Here is a 21,512-nt window from a genome sequence, read left to right as displayed (position 1 = left end):
GAAGCGCAACTTCGACAAAGGTAGCTGAGCAGAGACGAAGAGCTCAGAAGTGTACCTCTAGTGACATCATATTTGAAGATGATATGCCAACCACCACAACCCAAGCGGCTTTCTTAGCCAACGGCAACAATAAGGCGAGAATTATACAAACTCTACGTGACAAAATGCTCATGGCTGGAATATGTGTCAAGCAGGCAGAAGCAGACGCCGACACCCTGATTGTCTCCACAGCACTAGCACTGGCAGAGTCAGAACAGGTGCCAGTCGCTTTTGTTGGTACGGACACAGACTTACTGGTAATGCTAGTTGCTCGGGCAAACTCTTCCACAGATGTGTACATGCTATGCCGCAGTAATCCTGTCACGGTCTTCAACATTCATGAGATTCAGCATGCCATAGGGGACACAAGAAATCACTTGATGTTTCTTCATGCTGTGACGTGATGTGACACGGTCTCTGCAATCTATCGTCAGGGCAAGCGGAAAGCTTTCAACATGGTGCACAAGAAGCGGGACTACGACTTGCTGGATACCTTCACCAACAGTGGAAGCACCCATGACGAGGTAGAAAAAGCTGGGGAAGGCTTCATTCTTAAGCTTTATGGGGCCAGCAGTTTTGAATCTCTTGATGACTACCGTCACATCGCATACAAACGGGCAATCGGTCGCAGTTCCCTGAGTTCATCCTTTCAGGTAGAAAGTCTACCTCCAACTAGTGCTGCAGCAAAGCAACATTCATATCGCGCCTATCTTACCGTCCAAGAATGGATGGGTAACTCCTTACATCTCCAACAGAATGGGGCCGGCGATTTCAGGACGGGACTCTTACCCCGGTAGAAACAGACAATGCTGTTGCACCCGACACTTTGCTGAACATGGTGGCATGTGGGTGTAAACCAGATGGTTGCAGAAGCATGACATGTAGCTGCAAGAAACTGGGGCTCTTTTGTACCTCAATGTGCAGTAAATGCAGTGGTCTCAATTGCAACAATACAGCACCGACTCTTATAGTTGCCGACGATGATATTACCCCAACTTCAGAGGACATCAACATTGAAGATACAGCATCCGACGATGAAGACAATGACTGATGCAACTAGGTGTGTGCATGCGTAAGGTAAAGATTCAACTGAAACTTTTGAGGTTTGAATCTCTAGCATGATCTTGTTTTGAATGTCTTTGTCTCCTGAAACAGGCTAAAACAGCAGTGTGTTGATAAGTGGCGGACATTTTGAGCACCATTACGAATTTCAGAAAGAAATTCAGCGGTGTTATTGTTTCCTTTGTACTTCAAAGTATCTGAATGAGTTCCTTATTTCTCAAGACATAATATACTTAGAGATTTAAAGTGCATATTGAGGTAACTTAGTCGCAGGGTCATGAGAAAAACAGGAAATTGCAACCATCTTTGGCGCCATTTTGGATTTTGGCACGAGTTCAAGTGGTTCTATTGGTATAGATATGCGTTTTTCAAATTTGCGAATAAGAATTTATCTAGATTCTTTGACTCCCATAACATATATAAAGACGTTTTAGTGTGCGTAATTGGGTTACTTAGTTGCAGGGTTATGAGAAAACAACAACAGGGAAAGGGGCATTTCGGGCGCCATTTTGAATTTCAGGATGACCTCAAGTGGTTTTATTGGTAAATGTGTGTTTTTGAAAAATTCCCAATAGGTATATGATTCATTTCATTGAGTCAACACATATATTAAGACATTTAATGTGTGTGTTGAAGTACCTTGGTGTAAAAACAGAAACGGCAGCAATTTCAGACGCCATTTTGGATTTCGGAAAGAGCTTAAGCAGTTTTATTCGTTTTTGTGTGTTTCAAAACCTTTCGATATGTATTGTATTGAGTTCCTTATGCTTCAAAACATATGTTTAGACATTTAAAATGTGTTATAGGTAAACCTACTTGCAAAGTTATAAGAAAAAGAGGAAATGGCGGTCATTTTCGACGCCATTTTGGATTTTTGGAAGAGCTCAAGCGGTCTTATTGGTACTTGCGTGCTTCAACATCTCTTAACATGTATTCTAATGAGTTCCTCATACTTCAAAACATATGTTTAGACATTTAAAATGTGTTATAGGGAAACCTACTTGCAAAGTTTTGAGAAAAACAGGAAATGGCGGCCATTTTGGACGCCATTTTGGATTTTGCGAAGAGCTCAAGCGGTCTTACTGGTACTTGCGTGCTTCAACATCTCTTAAGATGTATTCTAATGAGTCCCTCATACTTCAAAACATATGTTTAGACATCTAAAGTGTGTTTTTAGGAAACCTAATTACAAAGTTATGAGAAAAACATTATATGGCGGCCATTTTGGACGCCATCTTGGATTGCGGAAGAGCTCAAGCGGATATATTGGTACTTGTGTGCTTCTAAATCTCTTATAATGTATTCTATTGAGTTCCTTGTACTTCAAAACATATACTTAGACTTCTAAAGTGTGTTTTTGGGAAACCTACTTGCAAAGTTATGAGAAAAACATGAAATGGCGGCCATTTTGGACGCCATCTTGGATTGCGGAAAACGCTCAAAGAGGATTTATGAGGACTTTTAGTATGTTATTTTACACACATTCCTAGACCTTTCCTGAAAAAATCAGCTTGTTACCAAAAATGTCCAGGTTAAACCCTAATGCTCTTGGACTAAAATGGAGATATTTGCGATTAAAGGTAAAAAAAAATAAAGAGAATAATAAGAAAAAAACTTTGCTTCTTTTGACCATAACTTCAAAAATGTACCTTTATATGTTGTGACCAATATATTATTTAAAAGGTATTATCTTGTACTTTATGACAGAGTCCGTACTTCAAAATTTTCACAAATGGACTTATCGGTTTTTGCAAACAAACTCTTCGTATATTTATCTAACTCGTCCAAAAAGTTTGGAAATCTGAGTTTGATCAATCATTTCTCATTTTACCTCAGAAATGATTTATTTGTGCTTAGTACCATGCAAAGATTGTTTGATTATCTTTGAAATGATACCACACTTGTTATGATTATCGTTTACATGGAGGGGCAGTGCTTACAAACACAGATACACTTGTATTATGTGAAGTCAGAATTATCTAAAAGCTGTAAAATGGCCCAATTTTTGACGTCCCTAATGCAGTTCCCTTGTGATGAGTTAGTTCCCCATTGTTTCTTTGTTGTTCATTTACCGTAACATCAGCATTTTATGGAGTAAAACATGCATGCGTTCAACAAAACAGATAAACAGACACACACACACACACACACACACACACGATCATGACTCAAACCATCTTATCTCACATCTCACAGAACCTCGTCACATTAACCACAACAAAGACATAAAGAAGTGAAATGGGATGGTCTAGATTTTATTGGAGTTTCATCTTTATTTTGTCTTCGTTTAGTCTTTATTTTGTCTTTACTTTATGTTTACGTTGTCTTTGATTGTCAATGGACATGATCGGGGCTCAGTATCTGGTGGACGACCCACGTGCTTGCACCACCGCCTGGTACCGTGTCCTCATACTGTTGATTAGCTCCGTGATTCGCTGCTGTGGAATGGCGTTCCACTCGTCAACCAGTATCTGACGGAGTCCTGCAAATGCCGTTGTATTTGTGACCCTCTTCCCCACAGCTCGGCCAAGTTGATCCCAAAAATATTCAATGGGGTGGAGGTCGGGGCTGCATGCAGAAAGTTGCGCACAAGTCTTGCCCTATGTGGTCTTGCGTTGTCATCTTGCAGGATTGCGTCTTCACCCATATTCCATCGATACGCGGCAGCAGTCGGCTGGAAATGTCGTCTCTATATCGCTGAGCGGTGAGATTGCCGTCGGTGACCACGATCTCTGCCCTTCATGCAATGGATATTCCTCCCAACACCATCACGCTCCCTCCTCCGAATGGTGTGACGCGCTCTATGCAGCTATATTCAAAACGTTCACCCCGTCTATGCCACACCCTAGCTCGCCCATCAACTTTCCGCAGACGGAAGCGGGACTCGTCGCTGGACGTCACCATCTGCCATTCACGTCTGTTCCAGCGGAGATGATCGCGACAACAATGAAGGCGCGACTGCTCCTGTTGAGCACTCATGGCTGGTTTCTTGGCAGGTTTTCTTGCTCGGAGCTGGGCAGCGTGGAAACGGTTTGTTACTGTTTGATCTGATAACCTTGTATTGTATCTTCTCAGAAAACATCGTTTGATAAGCTGTGACGTTCGCCTGCGATCCCGGAGAGCAAGTGCCCTGATGTAATTGTTCTACTGCTCCGTTGTGATCTTCAGACGTCCACTCCTCGGTCTGTCCTTGACATCTCATATAGCTCGGAATTTTTGCTTCCTTTTGGTGATGATGCCAGGGCTCACACCTTGTCTCTCTGCTACATATTTTTGAAGCATCCCAGCTTCATTTGTCCTATGGCGCGAGCTTTTTGAACATTGCTTACACGTGGCATGATGTACAACCATAAAACTTGATGAGCTATCAAAATTGCCTGGCATGGCGCCACTTAAAACTTGAATGTGAAGTTAAGATGTGTATCTTAATTTGCCTTCAAGGCCGACCAGTTGAGTACAGAAGACATAACACAAAAGAACATGTTCTCTATTACTCTTCACGACCATTCCCATTCATAAGGACCGTTCTTGTTCATTTTGCAACTTTTCAATGCTAACCTTATCAGACACATTTGAGTACAGAATTTATCTGATAGCATAATCATAATGAGTAGCAAATCATTTCAAAAGGAATCTAATAATCCTCCCATTTATATCAAGCATGTATTGTATAGTGCTTACAAACTGGAGAAATTTACAACTAAAGTCAGATTTCCAAACTTTCTTTAGGAGTTTATATGGCTTTTAAATGCAAGGACATTACATAACATTTTCGAGCAGTCGATCCAACTTTACATAATAGCTATTATGTCTATTCTCTTCGTCATCAAATATTCCTTTTCACCATTTTCACTTCGTTTAATTCATTGTTCTTTCTTGCTTAGTTTTCACAATATTTCGATATGTTTTTCCCCGTACAGATTAAAGATCTACATTTGAATTTTAGTAGCCTTGATAATGATTCCCTAAATCAGTCCTCGATGGGAGGAGACATGGCCCGGTGGGTGTGTGCTATGCCACGTCTTTCCAATTTCACACTGAACTGCCCCTCTTTGCCAGATAGTTTCCTCTTGACAGCCGCCGCCTCAACATCATCATGCCAGGTATGTTGTCTTTGATATGATACAATTGATATGAGTCATTTTGTGAAAAGCGTATTATAGTTTCTTCTTCGAAAAATGAGAATGAACCCGGTACGTATGATTTACACATTAACCTAATTGAATCTAACACTGATTAAATGATGTTCGCAACTCTACTTTTCGTCAGCATTATGACATCAAATGTGTGTACGAAGAACTTAACAGGTATGGACACTTTTCAAGCATTGAAAATGTATTGAAATGTAAAAATAATCAATTCTAAAATACAAACCTTATCCGGTGGGCTTTACACAGTCTTTAATTTTCTAATGATGCACACGTTTCTCTCCAATAAGTATGATTACTCAAATTTCTGCTTTGAATCAAACAGTGCACAAGGATGGAAAGAGAGAGAGAGAGAGGGAGAGGGGGATAGAAAGAGAGAGAGAGAGCGAACGGGGGGGGGGGTAGGTCCCTAGATGCAGTATTGTGGCGGAGAAGAAAGGGGGAAAAATGGACTAGGGCATCATAACACAACAGACTATGGCATCAACACACACGTATACGTGTGGCGTTCTAACAAACAATTACTTGAAAAAAAAGGAAACAACTCAGCATCATCACGCCAGATATTTATTTTTTTAGTTTAATTGATATGAGTAATTTATTTTTGGGAGCATATACACCCGTAATGTATTGAGTATATATTATCAGAAATATAAAAGAGCCTGTTTTGTATTATAATTCTTTTTGCAAATTAATTCCATTTTTCTTGATATTGACATTATATCAATTGTAACTGCCGTCCTCCTCAGCATTGTGACATTATAATGTATGAACAAAATAATAGGTACGGACACTTTTCATGCAATGGCAAATTCATGGGAATAAATTATAAAGATAATGAAGTGCAAAACGTGTGATACTTTATCCGGACTTTATCCGGATGGGCTTTACGCATGTTTTTTTTTTTTCTTTTCCGTTCTTTTCTGGGGAGTGAGATTCATTTGTTTGTTTATTTGTTTGTTTGTTTGTTTCTGGAACTAGAAAGTGATTAATTGTTGGGATGTGTTTCACCGTGAATAACGTAACAAAGACACAATTCAATGTATTCTACTTCGTTGCCTTCTTTCACAAATACGAATGCATAGCATTGCTACGTGTTCAAAAGAAGCTTGTATTACACATTATCCATCCTCAGAAAATTACTGGAACAACGAGAATCAGAAAATGGGACGAAAGAAAATGAGTGTTGAGAACTCTCCTCAAAAGTTCGTAACATATTATTTTTTTCTGTTCCTGTTACAGATCAGAGAATTAATGGTGGATTGTGAATTGGTATGGAATCAATTCGTCTCAGAGTCAGCAGCAGCAAACTTGGCTAAATTTCTGTGTCATCTGCCCCATCTTACACGTGTCAGTCTCAAAGGGGTGAACCTGCCAAGGACATTCTTCAGGAAGATTGTCTCCCAGGCTTCACGCTGTACAGTAAGTATAAGTCATTGTCATCTGTCAAACACAGTCTTGCTCAAAATGTGTTGGGGGGGGGGATAGACAACAATAACCTTGAGCGCGGCGTTAATATTCATTGCACTAGTTCTGTCTTTGGGTGGCAATGATTTCCGAAATCCGTTAGTCCGAATAAATGCAATCTCATCGTATCCCCAATTCCAATGTCACATAGTTCGAGATTAATAATGATAATAATAATCATAATAATAATAATAATAATAATGATAATAACAATAATAAATATTTATTTTTTTTAATCTGCAGGTCTCAAGCATTGACACTGTTATCATGTGTAATCGCAATAAAGAAAAATAAAGAAAAATAAAGAAAAATATCAAATGATAACTGTCAGCATCGAAGGCGGATGTGTCATTCCATTAGTAGCAAAAACACGTGATTCAACTCTGATTCGGTATGCTGCCTCGAAATAATTACTTTTTAAGAAATTCAATATTGATATAAGTTGATACAATATGTGCCTTGTTCCATATTGTACATCATGATATAGGTGGAGTGCATCACCATCGATGGTATGGCGTTAAGCGGTTTGCTGAGTGACTCCCATGTACACACTGAGGTATACATATTTTCTTTTTTTTAATGTCACCAATCAATTATGACTCATGTTATAGTCATGAAATATCGTAGCTTTATTGATAATGAGCTGACATTAATAGTGGACAAACCGAAGAAAAAGAAAAGATAAATTAAATGCTTCGTTAAAATTTGCACACCTTGGAAAACGTTTCATCTAGCCAAGTCTATGAGACAATTTCGTGCATTTTATCTATGATACCCCTATTTTTCTCGGAAAAAAAAAAATGTGTACTGTGCCAATTTGTGATGACGACATCATTTTTGCCACTAGTACGTCTTAAGACCCCGTCTAATCTAATCTCACTTGATGTACTTTACTGTCGTTATCAAATTCCCTCCTCTCTCATTTCCAACTTAGTTTTTGACATAATTTGTCCGCCATATTGCACGAAGACGGTATCTAGATTTGGCCCGTGGCATTTTATGCACCTCCTTTGCACTAATGTCATAATCATAGTCCGTCCATTTTAATTCATGACATAATTTTTGACATTATTTGTCTGTCAGATTGCACGAAGACAAGCATCTCGATTTGGTCCGTGAGATCTTTATGCATCGATAGGATTTTCATGTCAGAGCACACCTTGCTTAAATATATTCTCAAGACAACTTTGAAAATATGTAAAACCTCAAAACACAATGAGTATGGATATTACATTTGGAAAGAACGGTAGCTTTAAAAATGAATTACATCCAGACGTTACCAAACACATCCTAAACTGTTACTTAAGTCGGCTAAAAAGGAAAAAAGAAGAAGAAGATAGTTCAGGTTTTACTAGTGGTGCGTTCCCCAATTAATTTAGACAGTTGTCTCTGTCGCATACTTTCCATTTATTGAGGATAACTTATGAATAAATTCTATTTAGAATTTCAGTCTCAATACAGTACAATCATGTTCAATATTTCCATCAATATCGTAATGGTTGGAAACGATTTGATTTATGAGAAACATGGAAGTTACACTTCGACTCAATGAATGATAATCTACATAAGTTTATCGTAAAGGTTATCAGTGAAGAGAAGCAGAAAATAAGTAATATGTAAGAACAATGAAGAAAAAAATGTAGGTACATCAGTGGTGTGCTGTACACTTTCCCATTACTATAACTCTGTCCCTGCTCAATAAAAAGAATTATATAAAAAAAAAAAACTGTGATACATGAATGTTTTTACCGAGGAAATGCTAGTAGATTTAGAAGGAAACTAGAAATGTCGCTATGGCGACTGATGCCTCCGCCATAATGCATGATTCTCCCAATAGGTGTATAGTACAATGTCTTCACAATGTGTGATGACAGTTTCATGTAACTGGCAAAATATCGAAATGACAGGTTTGTCAGAAATATCTTGAATGTTCACATTCCATGAACTAGGTTTGCTATAATTGTCTATCAAAAAGTGCATGTACACATATTTGGGAAATTGGAACATTTTTACTTGACTTCTGACCGACCTTATTATAAGTTTATGCATTGAGTATAATTTTCAAGGTATGAAGAAAGAGTGTAATTACAGTACAAAATATGTGACAGTGCACCTCAAAACGAACATAAAGTCGCACACACTGATTTTGCGTGAGTACTGAAAATAAGTGAAATGGGTCAACCTAGCCGAACTTTACTTTTTCATATTTTCTGAGAGAGCGGGTCTTCTTTTACATTATACTAAAATTTGGTATCATAAAACGGGCAGGAAAGTGTGTTTTTTAAGCAGTTTATCTCGAACATTTTTGGCAGAATAGTGTGATTAGGTGCGTCTTTCGAATCCCTTTTTCATTTCTGTAAAACCTTGTCCACACTCTTCACTTTCAACTCTAATAACTTTTGAAAGGATAGTGCTACTGCTTTAAAAGTTGGCATTAATTATGGACAGAATGTGTTAATGAGGCATCCTTAATTTCAGTCTAATCTGATAATCCCTTCATTGTTGTTACTCTAGTGGTTTACTTCCTGTTTTTTGTCCCATTCATCGCACAGCCAGCACGGTTTGGTAAAGATTAAGCGCTTGAATAGACACTGTACTTCAGAGCCTCTTTTCTCAGTTCATACTTTTCCTGAGTTTGTGCTTTCTTTCCAATATTTAGATAGGTTAGGAGAGTCCATTTGATTTGAGTTATACATCATTTTAAAGCTTGAAGTCTGGTCTTTCAGAATATGGTCTTAACTAAAAACTCATATCTGGCGACTTTTTGTTTGTTTTGAGGTGCACTGTCACATATATCTCCTTTTTTGCATTTAAACCTGACCTTTGACCTTAACCTTTGACCTTCTGGCTGGAAATTTCCAAGAGAATCTCCATTAAGTAATACATGTATATAAATGTTAAAACTAATAATGTAATCATTGCATATACTAGTATATGAGGGAAATAGTAACATTTTGAGGAATTGACCTTGACCTTTGACCCCCTGACTATTGACCCATGACCCCTGAATTCCCTAGATAATCCCTGCCAGTCAGTACATTCATATGTAAAAGTTCCATGAAGATACATTGAACCATTTGCGAGAAAAGTGAGATTGCAACATTTTCACCTAACCTTTGACCTTTTAACCTTTGACCTTATGACATGAAACTCTCTCAGGAGAATCTTTACGCAGTAGTACATGTCTACACTAAGTTTCAAGAAAATAACTGAAGGCATTGCATAGCTATTGGGGAAATAGCAACATTTTTAGCATTTGACCTTGACCTTTTGACCTTTGACCTCTTGCCAATGTCAGTAAAATCTACTCAACTAATTGTCCCATCATACATAATCCTTGGACCAAGTTTGGTGAAAGCTGCTTCATCCAGTTTTGAATTATCACGTAAACAGAGAAATTTTAGGATTTGACCTTGATCTTTGACCTTTGACCTCTGTCCGATTTCATTGAAAAACTAATCAAGTAATTGTGTTATTATACATCATCCTCCAACAAAGTTTGGTGAAATTTGCTCCATCCAGTCTTGAGTTATCGCGTAAACGGATACAATTTCATGATTTGACCTTGACCTTTGACCTTTCGCCGATTTCACCCAAAATCTAATCAAATCATTGCCTCATCATACTTCATACTTGGACCAAGTTTGGTAAAATTCCAGTATATATTACTCAAGTTATCGCGTAAACGAAAGCGGACGTACGTACGTACGGACGTACGGACGTACGGACGTACAGACGTACGGACGGACGGACGGACGGACAACCCGAAAACATAATGCCTCCGGCACCACATCGTGGCGGAGGCATAAAAAAAAAAAAAAAGACTGGTAAGCAAATTCAAAGGGCATGTACTTCAGTTAGAGAAATGCATTCAATTCCAACATTAGGGAGTAGGCTAAATTGTAATTCGTTATTATGGATTTGAGGAGATGGGTGGGGAGATAAACAACTCATTCATTAAGATGGATTGAAACCACTCATCTCTAGTTTCAGTTTTGACGTCGATGGGTCGCTCAAAACCTCCATTTCTCGTGATCTTCGCGACGGGCACTGCAGCCTGCGAAATACGTAAATAAAGTGTGCCTTCTGATTTTGGTGCCTACATATTTTCTTTTCAAAATTAGCTTGCTAAATTCAGATTCAGATAACATTGTTGTCAGCTCATGTCATGAAGAGCGAGTTTCAGAAGTTGCAAATGAACACTAGCGCACCATGCTGATGATAGGGTTTCGCGTAACTGATGTACCTCATTTGGATCAGACGGAAATTGATGTGATGTATAGATATCTGACAAAATCTGGTCATTCTATTGATACCTCCTCTCACTCTCCAATAGACACCAAGAGATGGAAGCGGCTCGGAAGGCGAGGGTAGCTCAACAGGCGAGAGCAGCCACGACACAGGCCAAGATTGTGGGCAGGAAAACATGCAGGCTCTGGACGAATCTTACACAAACAGCTATGGAAGTAGGCCTATAATACCATTCGAGAAGTTGATTTCTTGAGGGGACCAGGAAAACATAGAAAACATACAAGAGGGGAAGAGAACAGGCAAAAAAAGTGGAAATCAAGACAGGAGGGTAGAACTGATCAAGGTTAAACGCAATAAAGAAGAGTCACAAAGTTCTTTAGAGATTGGTAGACAAGAACCGAAGAGGAGGAGGGGGGGGGGGGGGGCGGGAGAGCAGAGAAGTAAGGTTAGGGGTAGGGGAAGGAAAATGATGATGACATGGCCGAGAAGGAAAAGGCACCAGCATAGAGAGATTGACGCGATATTCGAACCGGGGAAGAAAACGAGAAGGGACAATAATGAGTACGAACGGAGAAGGGGCGACCCGTCTTAGAGAGCCTCACAGACCTAAAACATTCACAATTGAAATCTGACAGGTCAATTATTGATTTGATAGAGGCATGCCCCTGTTTGCTGCCGAAAGTTGAAAACCCTCAGAAAGCTCCCACAAACATAAATGTGACCGTGCACCTGAAAACGAACATAAAGTCGCACACACTGATTTTGCGTGAGGACTGAAAATAAGTGAAATGGGTCAACCTAGCCAAACTTGACTTTTCCATATTTTCTGAAAGAGCGGGTCTTCTTTTACATAATGCTAAAATTTGGTATCATAAAACGGGCAGGAAAGTGTGTTTTTTTAGCAGTTTATCTCGAACATTTTTGGTAGAATAGTGTGACTAGGTGTGTCTTTAGAATCCCTTTTTCATATCTGAAAAACCGTATCCACACTCTTCACTTTCAACTCTAATAACTTTTGAAAGGATAGTGCTACTGCTTTGAAAGTTGGCCTTAATTATGAACAGAATGTGTTAATGAGGCATGCTTAATTTCATTTTAATCTGATAATCCCTTCATTGTTGTTACTCTGGTGGTTTACTTCCTGTTTTGTTTTTTTGTCCCATTCATCGCACAGCCAGCACGGTTTGGTAAAGATTAAGCGCTTGAATAGACACTGTACTTCAGAGCCTCTTTTCTCAGTTCACACTTTTTCTGAGTTTGTGCTGTCTTTCCAATATTTAGATAGGTTAGGAGAGTCCATTTGATTTGAGTTATATATCATTTTAAAGCTTAAAGTCTGCTTTTTCAGAATATGGTCTTAACTAAAAATTCATGTCTGGCGACTTTTTATTTGTTTTGAGGTGCAGAGTCACAAATACGAGAGATACCATCTTGAGTCCCTGCTCCAACGTTGCGACAGAATACCTTGTGGAGACTCTCTTTTCTAAGGAGCAGAATTACAAACACTAGCAAGAGTGTAAACAGAGAGTCAGTAGTTCCATGACATATGTACGTACTAGTATACAAAAAAAAAATGCACGCACACACACACACGCGCACACATACACAGTCAACGTACTAAACAATTACATTGTGCAGAGGAGCAACACGTTTGGAAGACGTTATCAATTTCACTTTGTTCGCACGTGTCCACCTGTGGGTACAAGATTCATACGAACACTTTCTATATTAACATCAAGAAGCGATGTCAATACTCTCCCGAAGTTGTAAGGAGGTTAACATAATTATATTTATGTTATCATTGACTCATGAATTTGTATTTTACGTTTTGTACAACATTTTAATTCTGATTATAAAGCGACCGTCGAATTACTTCTGATGAGATGAATATTGTGTTTATAAACAACAACAAAAATACAATACGTATTATTAGAGCCTCGAGGGAGATGAAGAACGAGGGCGTGACGCAAAGATAATCATTAAATATTACATTGCACACAGGAATTTCGGCACAACATTCATTTCGCACATAGAAATATGAATACAATATCAGTCTTCTACTCCTGTCATATCTGACTCAGGTCCCCAAGGCCATTCAAAATCACATTCGTGTCATCAAAACTGATTCATCCAAGTAGATTCCGAAGTTTGTATCACAATAATTGTCATTGTCATAGTATATGTATTGAAGTTTGTATAACGATTGATAATTTCGTTCGAGATATTTTTCGCGATTGCGAATTAGCGCGCTATTTCATTTCTTATTCACATCAGCCAGAAGAGAATTAGACCGATATTCTTTTTTTTCGAGCTAATTCAACAGCTGAGCATATACAAACAGCATCAGTAATGTGTGTAATTTCAAAAATTCCTCATGATTTGTGTGCAGTTTGCCTTGATCGATCGGGTCACACACGTTAGGATTGATGGGATGCATCGCGCTAAGTTCTCGAGTCGTTTTCACATTATCAAATAGCGCGCTACTACCCCGCTATTTCAGAAATTTCCCGAGTTGGACTCAAGAAATTTTCACCACCAGAGCGATACAATTAGCGTGCTAATTTGTGTTCACATTATCAAATAGCGCGCTATTTCGTGATCTGGTTGATTTCCCTAGTCAGAAAATAGCGCGCTATTTCGAAACATCGGGCTGATGTGAAAACGCCTATTATGTAAAATTTCGTGGCAAGACTGTTTGACAATTTTATGTATTTGTAGTTTAGCAGAATATTGCAAACATGTAGAAAAAGATGTGCTGTTGTAATAGAACATCTTTCCCCGAATAATTTTTGTATAGTATTAAAAAGTGTTCGAGGGAAAAAGTTTGCGGTAACACCAAGTGTATGTAGCCCTGGCAAGGACCAAGCAACGGTCCCTGGAACTACGTTTACATGGTGTTGCCGCCAACCGTCCCCTCTAATTCAGTTCACCATGCACACTTTGAAGTACATGGATTAAGCACATAAACTGTGTTCGTTGTGATGTTTTTGCCCCACAACTCTCTGAAATTGTATACATGGTGTATTGCGACAGGGCTCTTCATTACTCATTCTATAGTTTATGGAACATTTTCTGGTTGTGTATTCATATTTGATCAGGGTTTTTTTTCTACTATTATCTTTTGTACTCTTTAACGTTATGTAATTTTGACATTGACATTGATATTATTATCTCTCGTATGTCTATCATGTTTTTGTATCGATGTTGAACGTGTGCTTTGTATATGTGTGTATTGATGTTATGTGTATGCATTTGGTGGAGACTTCGCGTTTTGGAATTTGAGGTCATGGGGTGGCTTCCGTTGGGATGAGCTGCCTGTCTTGCTTCGAGCTAAACCTTGGACTCGCTCATTTATAGTGGATTAAAACTTTCATAAGACTGTGAATTTGACTCAAATCGAATGAGCCCGATGATTCTTGGAACTACACAATCCAGCAGAACAGTACTATTAACATGCGTCAAGCACACTGCTCGAGCAGTGGAATTTGGTTGACATCCTAATAGGGAAATTAAATGGGGTTTGCACTAATCACCGATAAATAAAATTTGGTTTTAGACTTGATCGACATGGTCCGACACAGCCCCCCATGCTATACTGAGTCTGATCATTCGTCATATCTAATGTATTGCTAATACCCATTCAGTCATGAAATAAATGAAAACGTGTCAAACCTTATCAACTGTCACAGGGGACTTTCCTCTGAATGTGGGGAACGAAAGTCCTCCCTGCGACTGGGATCTTTTCTTTAGTCAAAGGCTGACTTTCTCTAAATGCAGCAAATTGTTAAGCAGACCATTCACTCAATCAACTCCTTCAACTTGTGCAACTATAGTGCCTCGAAATAAGTAGCCAATTACACAGTGTTCTTATAATGTAACAAGCAATAAGATTTATTATACTCGTCTCAAATTATGGTCGTTTACAATAATAGCATAGTACAAACTTGAATACAGATATCCAATTCCACTCGATCTTGAGCTTGGTTGCTCTGCTCGTTGGTTTATTCTAGAAGCTCCCGTGCTTGGTTGCTCTAGGTTGTAGACGATGCCCTGCCTGAAGTAGCGGGTCGTCTCCCCTTACTTCTGGTCCTCTCTGGAACCGCAAACTGTGGCTCTCTCTGGAACCCTAGACTTGGTCCTCGCTGGAACCCTAAACGGTGGCTCTCTCCCTGGAACCCTAAACACCCTGTTAATTTAATAACATGATACCTCCCTTATAATTTGTGGTCTTTAGTTATTCCTGATTCTATTCATATAACTTCAACAAAACATATAATTGTATATTCCATCATATTAACATTGATTAGCCACACATAATTTCCATAATAATGTTTCACCATGGATAATTATCTTTCAATGTGGAATAGGGGTGATTAATCAGCCCATTAAAATCTAATCAATGTTCTACTTCTCTATTTCTTTCACAATGCAATTAAAATTCGGTTTGACATACAAACATCACACATACAATGCACTATCGGGAATTACATAGGAACTTACAAGGCATAAACAACTTCAATTAAATGATCGTGTACTTACAACAGTTGTTGGTGTTTACACTCGAATCCTCCTAGATTCTCTGCTGGACGGTCAGGCTGTCCAAGCCGAAATGCAACAATCCCTGAATCACACTGATTCCAAATAACACTCTGCTACTCTCTAACTTCGCAATCTCGAAGTAACGTAGCCTGGTCCTGAGTGTTCCGCAAATAATGTGGCATCTGAATTTTATGCCCAAACACTGCATATTTATACATTTGTTGGACCATAGGTCTCCATGTAAAATTAATTAAATGAAGTCAAGTGACTTCCTAGAAAGTTTTCATAGAAGTCCTACCCCCTTTTCTTATTGGTTGGCGTTTTCTGTCTGTCAAAACTTTCCTGAGTATCTCATTTTGCATTGGTCAAGCCTCTGCTTGACGTCATCACTTCCTGTCCACGGAAACCAAAATTCTTTGAAGTGGTCCTGTTTTGACCTAGCTAGAAACTTGTGTTTGACGTCGTGAATGACGTCCACATACCAGATAGTATGAGGCATACTACCAGGGATACCCTTTCCTCGTATTTTGACGTCATGTAGGGTTTACTCATCCCTAAAACATTTAATTCCAAATCACTCTCTTTTACTTTGATTGTGCATCGCAACATCTCCTTATATGGTTATTTTGATGCAAGCTTTTGTCTTTAAAGCTGCACTTCTTTTGTAACCATTGCCATAACATCAATTTCTTACATGAGCTACATAATAACCAGTAGTACAATGAGACAAATTATTACGTGACAAATACAAAATATGTCATATCATGACATCAACACCCTAATGTTACACTTACGATTATTATAATTATGTAACTAGGTCCATTGCAATGAGGATACACTAATGTATTCAGGGTCATTATTCAGATCTTTAACGTTGCACTAATCACCGATAAATAAAATTTGGTTTTAGACTTGATGGACATGGTCCGACACAGCCCCCATGCTATATAACTGAGTCTGATCATTCGTCATATCGAATGTATTGCTAATACCCATTCAGTCATGAAATAAATGAAAACGTGTCAAAAATATCAACACCCTAGTGTTACACTTACGATTATTATATGTAACTAGGTCCATTGCACTGATGATACACTAATGTATTCAGGGTCATTATTCAGATCTTTAACGTTCTTTTTTTTTTCATTGGGTTTTATCAGGGGGTGAAATCCTCCCCGTATAACACACTTTTTGAGATGTGTTGTTGTTGTTTTATAGAAAGAAAGAAGAAAGAGAAAAATGGGGCCCTATACAAATAATTTGCCCCAGACATCACTTAACATAAAACAGTCATTATCAATCTTAGAAAAATATGAACATTATTGAATATATATGTATGTATGTATGTATGTATGTACCAAGTCTCCACGAGGGAGCTCATATCGTCTCCACAAAGGAGCTCATTAAGTCCCCATGGGGAGCTCATATTGTCTCCACAAAGGAGCTAATTAGGTCTCCACGAGGGAGCTCAAATGATATTTATAAATACCACAATATCTATTTTTAAAAAAAGAAAAGGAAAAACGATTGATCGTGAGATTAGACATGCAGGAAGCAACATCAGAAACAAATACTTGGAACAAATACTTGGAAGCTGTGAAACAAATACTTGGAAGATGTGAAAATTCTCGGGGTATCGCCACCAAACAGCAAAGGAAGAATAGGCGTTGTGTGCACGAGACTGCCGTGTGCGGATACAGGGAGGATAAAACTCATTCGTTGCTTAATTAAGCTTTATAAACGTGGTTCTAATTTTTTCGAAAGTCCACTTTTCTGGATTTTACCTTTGCTTTTGATAGTGTGTATTTTGTTTGAAATATTCAGGAAATTAATGATGTAGATTTGTGTGTGTGTGTGTGTGTGTGTGTATTTTGTTATCTTATAATTCCATCTGATAAAGTCACACAGTAGATATTTCATCACTTGCAGAATTTACGCTGATCTTTAAATTGTTTCCATCGCCATGATGATATTCATTCCCAAGCGAAATTAATACAGTGCTGTCTGTCTTCAAGTCCTTTCCGAAATGTCATTTCCTATGTTCTTTATAGGTAAAACTCCCTTACTAAAAACATTTCTTGGTCACTGTCTCCATTGTACTTACCTGTCTCTTCTGTTGTGTTTTCATGTCATTATTTTATCCTATATAGTCCTATTTTCATTTCACCCTTGTCTTTTAAAGGGCTTCTGAACTCCAAGTATAGTTGTATGAGGGTTGGTAGTTTTTGTTTTTGTTTTCTTCTTCTTCTTCTTCTTCTTCTTCTTCTTTTTCAGAGAGGCTCATATATTACAAGCGTTATCTTGTGTGCGTGTGTATGTGTGTGTGTGTTTTGTGTGTGTTTTGTACAACACTTGAGTTAAACTGTTCCCCTAGGAGATTTATCACAATGTTTCGCACCATGCTACATGGATGGTTTATCGGGGCGTCTGACTGTCGTTGTGCAAAGTTTATCTAACAATGGGCAGCTTACATTACAAAACTTATGCTATACTTTGCTGAATAATTTAAATAAATTTCCAATGAATTGAATTTAAACCTAATGAGACCTAAAGTCCGGTTCATCTGAAAAAGAAATAGTACCAATGACAATAATGTTCACATTGATAGATGTCTTAAAGGATTAATATCAGCTTACAAGAGTCAGTATGTTTAAATCATTGGTTATGTTTAAAACTACATGTACTTGCACAGAGGTGATTTCCACAGTAGGCTACTATGCCCCGAGACGAAGTCGAGAGCCATGAAAGTACTGTTGAAGTGTTACGGTGTTTGCAGTCTTGCAGTGGAACAGAATGATAATGCACGTTAACAAGATGGATCACTGTGGCCGTTCACATCATTTCTAGTGAGGACGAGAGCATCCCAGTGGTATGAATTTAACCATGGGACAGTACAAATTATCTTTAACGTATAATAATAATATGTGACCTTGCCTGACAAAACCATCAAAAAGTCGCCAGGAATGGATTTTTAGTTCAGGGCAGATTCTTTTTCATTCATTTCATTTCATTTATTTCATTCTTTCTTTCTTCTAAAAGAGGAGATTCTTTGCTTTAAAATGATGTATAACCCGATTCAAATGAACTTTCCTAACCCATCTTAATACTGGAAAGAGAGCACATACTCTGGAAAGGTGCATCCGAAGTGAGAAAAGAGGCTCTGAAATACAGGATCTAGCCTATTAAAACGCTTAATCTTTACCAACCGTGCTGGCTGTGTGATGAAAAGGACAAAACATAGAATGTAAATTACCGGAGCAACAACAATGAAGAAATTATTGCATTAAGATGAAATTGAGCGTGTTCTATAAACATAATTATCCTGTCCATGGTTAACCGTTTATGTGCCTCGTTCGCACGCCCGACTCAGTCGACAGCGTGCCAACTTCGTATATTCTGCTCACACGCACAAACCTGCCCAAACCGATCGCTAAATCGCCAAATACCACAGAATAATGAAAGTATTTCTCGCGATTCCGCTTCTCTCGCACACAGCTTGCATTTTATGTGGTGATTAACCAGCAAGTAGTGTTCCCTCCTGGATTTGCATTTACATTTTAAGTTTATGTTTACTGTTTTGTGTGCACAAGTCATGTCTTTACAATAATGTATATATATGTAATTTGAAAGAAAAATGGTCAAAGATTTGTCATATAATTTACATCAAAGCAACTCTTGGCTTTTTCTCTGCAACTTTGCTCATTAACTGTCCTTCTCAGGAGAAATCTATAGAAGTTACATAGATTTGAAAAAAAAAAAAAGTGTTCCCTATGTTGGTGTCTCAGAATAATGTGGCACAAAGGTGGTTTCTACCATGGCACATGACGAGTTAATGGCGTTACGGTCAAGTTCACACAAATGAATGCAAGGCGGTCTCAGTGAATTGAAATGAACAAATCTTCCGGAGCTTTATTAGGAAGTCCTTAACAATGAGTTTTCAACCGGAATAATGATTCTCGTTTAAAACACTACAGCAAAATTAACCATAGCAATTTAAGGTTAGAAGGGATCGTTTCAACGAAAGATAACTTAAGACAGATTATGTAATACCTGGCCAGGGTTTTACCCTGAGAACACCAACGTCGGGGCCCAACTCATCTGCGACGTGACGGGGAGGCGACGCCAGACGCTATCACGTCGAGAGCGCGTCGATGCACGGGGACGTCGTCGAATCAGCGGGCGACGCTATCTCATGTTAGCTTGCAGCTCCGCGACCACGCCGGGCAGAAGGGCGTTGGCCGCTGGGTGCGCGTTGCCACTCACACAGTCTCGACGCCCTGGATCGACCTCGGCGTGGCTCCCACTAGTAACCGTGTACAGTCACAGGTAGGTGTTGGCTCCAGACCGCCTGGTGGTTCGCCTGGCCAAGTCAACGAAAACTTATCGACGCTGTCGTCGTCGAAGGGAAACGAGCTAGAAGCAGGTTGGCATCTCCTAGATTATCTCACCTCTTAGCACTTAAACTCAGTTTGCAGAGTACCTGTCTAAGGGAAAGCAATTCCTCCCAAGATTGTGGACGGGAACGCCGAGAAAGTGATAACGGTCCTCTCTAACCGGAGTCCGATTGTCGACTGACGCGAGCAATGGATTTTTAACATAAGTATTCTCACATACATTAAAAATTCCATCAGGCACGCCCAGCTTAGGATATTCACAACATTTAACTCAACATGGGCGAAAAGTGTCGGGCTGCGGTTCAAAACGAATGACTCAATATTAAGATTACGTAACCGGCGGTGTTTACAAACATTCGCGATCAAGCACGTGTGATCGCATACACATGATCATAAAACATAGGACTATATTCTGAAATGATTTCATGGGCAAATTCGTAACAATGGAAATTTTCAAAGCAGTTGCATTTCAAAACAGTTCAAAACAGTTGCATTTTCCTTCAAGGCTTATTACACTTGGAATTGAAGAGTGTGCCGAGGATTTCAAAAAGTGAAAAGGGGTCTCTAAGACATACCTGATCATTCTACTCCCCCCTCAAAGAAGGTATAGAAAAACTGTACAAAACACACTTTCCTATTAATGTTATGATCTCAAACTTAAGAATAACGTATAGAAGGACAGCTTTTTTTCAGAAAATATGAGAAACACAAGATTAACTCGGTTGACCCTTTTCGCCTTTTTTTTTTTTGAGGTTTCACGTGAAGTGAAGGGATGCGACTTATTGTTGGTTTTGTACGGTCACATAATGATTCTCATTCATCGAACTGACAAACTGTCAATACCGTCCCCCTCCCTCTACAGCGAGACAACGCTAGGCTGATGAGGCCTGCAGAATACAGTAAGTTCACTAACATAAAATCACTAAAGTAAAATAAGTAACATCACAGTTTATTGATTGAGTCTTTCTGAGCAATGTTGCATGTTATCATGTCGTCCCCTCAAGTGAGAGGCACAACTCTCTGATAGGTCATAAAAGGAAGGTCTCGAGTGAGCAGGGATGTGTTACCGAGATGGAGTGGCAACTCTTCGTAATGCATGCAAACACATGTTTGGGTTCAAAGCGTTGACAATGGGATGTCTAACATTCCACTGCCCTTGTAAGTCATGCTCGGCACCGCTCTAGTTGCAAGACGAAGTTTGGAGACGAAGAACGCGTTTCACCTTACATTGAATTACGAGCTTTATTTCACAGTAAGATTTTAAATGAAATGCTCGGATTGATTTAGAACAGTCTCTATGATGCACTATATTGGATTAGAGAACGACAAATACTAAATTATCCCGAGTGCTGTTTTGTTCACCGAGGCCGCAGGCCGAGGTGAATAGAACTGCACGAGGGAGTTCTATAGTCCAGTACTGGTGCATCAATAGAACATGCACTAATTGTTATAGTAAATAAGTCCCTCGATCTAAATGTATTTTTCCGTAGGTCTAGGCCCTAGATCTTACATTAGACTCACCGTACCAGCACTAATTTCTTGCACGCAGAGTTAACCACAACCTACAACATTGTATGTACACAGCGCGCGACGCTAGTACAGCCGCGTATGC

The 21,512-nt window shown here is 38.9% G+C and overlaps 1 protein-coding gene across 1 annotated transcript in view; it reads left to right on the top strand.

Annotated features, from left to right (window-relative positions):
* The window catches only part of LOC140236302 (uncharacterized), a 68,754-nt gene extending 48,793 nt beyond the window's left edge, over nucleotides 1–19,961 (top strand). The window contains exons 9-13 of the mRNA XM_072316255.1: nucleotides 5,022–5,204; nucleotides 6,492–6,671; nucleotides 7,204–7,272; nucleotides 11,053–11,182; nucleotides 19,579–19,961. Of these exons, the coding sequence (XP_072172356.1) occupies nucleotides 5,022–5,204; nucleotides 6,492–6,671; nucleotides 7,204–7,272; nucleotides 11,053–11,182; nucleotides 19,579–19,961 (945 nt within the window). The remainder of the gene's footprint in view (nucleotides 1–5,021; nucleotides 5,205–6,491; nucleotides 6,672–7,203; nucleotides 7,273–11,052; nucleotides 11,183–19,578) is intronic.
* Nucleotides 19,962–21,512: the final 1,551 nt, after the last annotated feature.

This window comes from Diadema setosum, chromosome 12 (assembly GCF_964275005.1).
Source record: "Diadema setosum chromosome 12, eeDiaSeto1, whole genome shotgun sequence".
Taxonomy (NCBI): Eukaryota; Metazoa; Echinodermata; class Echinoidea; order Diadematoida; family Diadematidae; genus Diadema; species Diadema setosum.
The sequence above is the reverse complement of the archived record's forward strand: the minus strand, read 5'-3'. Positions and strand labels throughout refer to the sequence as shown.